Source organism: Kryptolebias marmoratus, linkage group LG7 (genome assembly GCF_001649575.2).
Source record: "Kryptolebias marmoratus isolate JLee-2015 linkage group LG7, ASM164957v2, whole genome shotgun sequence".
NCBI lineage: Eukaryota > Metazoa > Chordata > Actinopteri > Cyprinodontiformes > Rivulidae > Kryptolebias > Kryptolebias marmoratus.
In genome coordinates this window covers 10,469,229-10,474,942 of record NC_051436.1, presented here as the reverse complement: position 1 = coordinate 10,474,942, position 5,714 = coordinate 10,469,229, and the positions used below count along the sequence as shown (strand labels likewise).

General features: G+C 47.7%; 1 protein-coding gene across 1 annotated transcript in view; it reads right to left on the bottom strand.

Moving 5' to 3' along the window:
• The window catches only part of ctdnep1a (CTD nuclear envelope phosphatase 1a), a 12,447-nt gene extending 7,006 nt beyond the window's left edge, over positions 1–5,441 (bottom strand). The window contains exon 1 of the mRNA XM_017441786.3: positions 4,501–5,441. Coding sequence (XP_017297275.1) covers positions 4,501–4,605 — 105 coding nt within the window. The 5' untranslated portion in view covers positions 4,606–5,441. The remainder of the gene's footprint in view (positions 1–4,500) is intronic.
• Between the last annotated feature and the right edge of the window lie 273 nt (positions 5,442–5,714).

The window sequence follows — 5,714 nt, the reverse complement described above, 5'->3', positions numbered from 1 at the left end:
GGGGGGGGGGGGGGGCCTCTTGCTCTCTTCCTCACAGGGCTATTTTTACCCCCCTCCAGCAGCTGTCGGACAGTGTCAGCGGAGCGCGGGGCACCGGCAGCAGAAAGGAAGACTTGCAGGGTGACTTTGACCGAGCTGCTCGGTACCCAGGGGCCTCCCCTGCGACGTGTCTCCCCCCTCCTCCCCCTCCCTGCTGAACTCAGGGGAGGGAGGAGGGGGGAGACACCTACAGCTGCAGGGAAACCCAAAGCGTTCTGCATCTCTAACAGCATCCGCCTGCACCCCCGGGGCTGCAAACTCCACACGTTCAGCTCACGGTTTAAACACTACGAAACAAAAGCTGGGCGGCTGGAACGAAAATGTAAACGCGCGCGCGGGGGGGGACAACGATAAATTATTGACTAAGAGCTGAAAGCAACCGGGTCAGGTTGATGTGTTCTGCAACTCAGATTAAAGCGACAGTTCGGGTCTTTGAACACGGGGGTTCGAGGAGAGATTATGAAACATTTACCTGCTGCAGACAGATCCTTAAAGGATCTCAGTTCGAAGAAAAGGAGTTTAATTCTGACTGGACTGATGAGCTGACGGCTAGTCCTGGAGGATCTAACTCCGAGGTGGATCGCTGTCGTCTTACAACAACCTAAAAGTTCACAGCGGTTCGTACAAATGTTATTTTATAAACCTTCACATCACCGTCTAGTCACATTACAGTTATTTACACAGAATCCTTTGGCAGCAGCAGCTAGCTGTAACACTTCCTGAACCCACTTCAGCCGGAATATTCTCCTATTTCTGCTGGAATAACTGTGCAATTCAAAACTGATAATGGCGTAAAGATGTGTAAAATAGTGTTTCTATGAACTGCGGTTATTTTTTTTAGATTAATATTCAATCCAGTCAGAAACAAAACTTTATGTCTCCAAACTGAGGCCTTCAAAGAGCAACAAGTAAGATATTAATAGTTCGAGGCCTTTCCACAGAACCCCATTTCTCGGGGTGGATCTTTAGGCCCGTCGTGATTTCGTTACAGCTAAGAGAAGCTGCGATTATTAAACAATTACTGATGCAACTTGGTTATCTTGAAACTTAAACAAACACGACCTCTTTACAAAAACAAACTGCTTTATATGTTTTATTGCCTAATAAAGAGCGCACAGTAACATAAGACTAAGCCCCCAATCACTCACAGGCTGCTGACCAACAATTAGCATGGATGCTAAATTAACACTGAAAACGCCATAGAAAAGCTAACAGGATTAGTGTTGTGTTTATTGCTAGAAATTTATGTGCAAATCAAATGTTTAAAGCCATTTTTAAAGACTGTCATATTAGGATAACTTCAGTGATTATTCTGTATTCTTCAGGGTTCAGTGAAGAAAAGAAAAGCTGTGAAAACACGCAGCTACGGCAACTCTGCTGGGACAAACGACGTGGAGCCGCTGACCCCTCAGGTTGCGGCACGGATCAACAAAATCAATTTCCGACATTTTGAAGTCGATTCGGAATCAGCAACTTGACGCGCCTCAGAGCAGATTTCACCTCCCAGCACTGAAGAGTTTAAAAACATCCAAACCATCACTTCAAAGTACAACACATAAAAGGTTAATTTATGACACCCAGCGGCAACTTCTCACGACCGAGAAGCAGAGCATCTCAGGAAGAATCTGACTAAAAAATGAGCCTCGCAGCTTCATCATCGTCACAGACGCTGTTTATTTGTTGTCAAATAATCCTTTTAGTTCCAACTAACACGTCCACAGCTCGGCCTCTGAGCATATTAGCTGATTGTTTCTGCCTGCATGCAGACAGTAATAATAATGCGTGTTGCCAAATAAACCTGAAACACTGATGTCAGAAAGATTAGTAAACATTTATTTCATCATTTGTCAACGGTTCGGTCAGCGTGCGCGGGATTAAGAACAGCTTCCAGTGTTCATAGGCGAATAAATCGTGTAGTTTTAGTTTAGTTTTCTCAACCCCCCCGTGCTCCACGCACCTTTAGCGTCTATCACCTGTGCTACAAAAACAAAGTGTGGATTCTCGCGGCCGATGGCGGGCTGGAAACAACGGGGCTGAGCCGCGACGGACCAGGCGGGGGGAACAGTCCGCTCTCTGTGCCGACATAATCCCTCCGACTTGGACCTGGACCCGAGACGCTCGCTCTCGTGTGGCCGGCGACCTGCGAGCGTCGCCAGCCACACGAGGAACTAGACAAACCTCCAACCGGTTACACAAAGAGAGCGCACACACACACCCCGGAGGCTTTGTTAGTTCGATACACAGCTAGAGGTGAAGTCCTCTCGTGTTACACCACATATATGAGTTACAAGTAGAAGTAGCTGAGAGAGAGAGAGAGATTACGTTAGCTGCGTCTTAACTTTAAGATGTGAGGGTTTGAACTTTGTGCTGCAGCCAGACGAGCAGGTTAGTCGCACAGAAAGAAAAAAAACGACGACTGAACCAACAGGCCGGTCAGTCAGTCTCACGGCTGCGTAAACAAATTAATCTGCAACAATTCTGACAAACAGTTGCCTTAATTTAACGACTTTGGTGCTTATTTGTTCTTTTTTTTAACGTCTAAACGGTCGTTTCGGTAACTGATTAGGATCAACAGATATCTTATGCTGCGTTTGTGAAATCGCTCCGGGACTGAAGTGGGTTTTAGTACATTTTTAGCATCCTGAGCGACGCTGGAAATAAAACCAATGCAGAGGCCAATTGATTGGGGTAATTTAAAGGCCAACGGTTGTTGCTGTTGTTATTTATCTTTCAGCTGCTCCTCATTTCAGGGGTTGCCACAGCAAGAAAACTTGCGCAAAAGATTTTATAAAATCTACCGGAGGAAAGAAAGTTCGTATATCATCCTGGTCAACTTTACCACATGAATCATGTGATCTTTATGCGCCTCATGAACCAAGACAGCTGCCACTGTCGATGAAAAACACAGTAGAGTATTTTCCGGACTATAAGGTGCACTTAAAAGCCTTCAGTTTTCTCAAACCTTATAATCCGGAGCATCTTATATATGTAAGAAGTCATGATGTTTTACTACGACTTTGGTTAAACTACAAAGCTGCACCGCTCGCAGCATCGTGCACGGCGCTCTGGAGGCGTTTATACTTGACGCTTACATCGGTGCAGTATCCTTGCATGAACTGTTTGATTATCTTTGTGATCTCTCACAGAGGGATCAAATAAATGCTGATACAGGCGAACCAGCTCCGCTAGAGCAGGGAAATCAGCCATTTTGAATGGAGTGCAAAGTTACAAAAATGACAATGCGCTTTATATATGACAAAAGTTCAAAAATGGACCATTCATTGAGGATGCGTCTTATAATCCAGTGCGCCCTATAGTGCAGAAAATACGGTAAATATCAGAGCTCTTGTTGTCATCTTACTGCGGGTTTTGACCACAAACTGGCAGCGAAGATACTGAGAAGTCACGGGAGCATATCTACTTGGCGGCGAGGACTGCATCATGGTGGCTGCACTCTTCAGACAGGAAGCTGAGAACCTCGCCAAAGTTCTCAACGTCCCAAACCAGCGAGATAAAACCTTTGCATTTTGGATAAATTTCATTAAAGAGCACTCACCACCGCGCTGCTCTGCTCTGGTAAGGTTTATAGATCGTCTAGATTGTCATCGCTAAAAGTTGTGGTCAAACATTTGAGTAAAATAATGAATCATCAACTTGTTTTTTTTTTTTTTTTTTTCACACAGACAAAGGCAGCCAAGCGGAACTTTTTGTTTTTTTCTCCAAATCAACTAGAGTCGGTGCAGAAGGACTAAATAAGAGACGGTAAATTCGGTTTGCTTGAGTCGGTCAAAATGAAAAAAAAAAACCTATAATCTATGGCGGTGGATGTTAAGGATCCTCATTTGCAAGACGCTTATTTTACAATTCCACACATTAATGAAGAACTTAGAAATGGTGGAACGAAACTAAGACGTAAAAATGAACAAATCGAATAGGAGTCAGCTCGAGTTAAACACGTTCGTACGACTTGTCTGAGTCAGTTAAGTGGCGGACTTGGCGGCAGTCTGGCAGAGGGACACGTAGGATCAGGGGTTCACTGAGACTCGGGACTCGGCGCGAGGATTCGAGTCACGGTCGCTAGCCGACCAGCTCTGCCGCACAGTTACCGTCCTGATGTTTATCAAAAAGAGCGCTGGCACCTATAACGGCGCTGGTCTGCCTACAGGTCGACCTGCCTTATGATCGGATTAGTCAGCTCAGATGTAAACAGGTAAAGAAAATAAAAAAAATCAGCCCAAGTAATCAGCCGGCTGGCTTGTCAATCAGTGCGACTCCACGGTTCAAGCCAAACTTTCTTATCTTCCTCCTGGTCAAACTGCAATATTAGTGTGGCCACACATGAGATAAGTAAATATAAAGGGGGGGGGGGTAAAAAACTCATGGAGGAGCACAGATGTAAACACAGGGCCTCACATGTAACAGACACAAGGAGCAATGATGGCATCCAGAGGGTCTCCTCACCGTTCGTAGGTGCTTCCTGAGGATGTACATGAAGAAGCCCCATATTCTGGACGTGACGCTGAGGAAAGTGCGGATGCCAAGCAGACACTGGCGGGTCTTCAGCATGTTGACGGGCACCCGGAGACCCCCGCGGCGGGTCGCCCTCACTCCTCAGCCGGTAGCACGCCTCTGGGCCGAGCCGCTCCTGGAAGAAACACTGGGACCGAAAGTTCGTCAAGCCGCTGCCTCCGGGGCAGTCAAACCCGGCCCCCTCGGGTCGTTTTAGCCACACAGCCGCCAAAAAAACAAAACAAAAAAAAAAACTAGCAACCCAAACAGTCAGGAGGCCGAGCTCTGCACGCTCGTGGCACCAAGCGCATTACAGGGAAAGGCGCCGCGTCAAACGCCGCCTGAACGGAGTCAAAAAAAAGGGAAAAAAAAGGAAAAGAAACCCCGCGTGAGCGCGATGTCCGCCGCCGCTCGGACCCGAACACACAGCTCGGTTAGCCGATAGCCGCGAAGCTACCCGCTAGCTTCTTCGACAGGCAGGGTGACCACCTTGAACTCGGGACAGAAATAACCCCCCGACAAAAAAAAAAAAAAAAAGAAGAAGAAGCCGCGCGGGCGGCTCGCTGACAGGCGCCCGGCTCGACGTCCCACCGGCACCGCTGAGGGGGGGTGGAGGAACGGCAGGCTCCCCCCGGAGGACGGGCGCTGCCGCGGAAGTTCCGCCGAAAAGAAAAAACTAAAGTCTAAGCGGACCGGCCGGAATCGGTTCGCAGTCCAGTGGAAGTCCGAAATGAAACCGTGCGAGCCGCCATCGCCGTCTTTGCCGTCACTTCCGCGAGACGACGACGAGGACGCGCGAGCTCCGCGGTGGCGCGCCGCACGTCCACGACGGAGCGAACGCGCGTGACGTAGGAGTCATCTCAACCCCGACCTGCCATGTTGCAGCCTTCGGATCGATATCTGACAGGATCTGCTCACCTGCGGGAAGAGATTTAAACCAGGCTATAATCAGGTTTAAATCAACCTGATTATATAGAAGTTATAAAGCAATAAAACACGAATAACAGCTGTTTGGTGGCCATTTATTGAACCAAAACCGAATCCACTGCTACCCTGGAGCTTTGTTGTGGGGATGTTTTTTTTGGTTTTGACCCTTTAATTAATTGTTCTGTTTCATTCCTTCCTGACAGTGGCAGTAAACAAAGTGGATATGTCTCCTCGCGCTC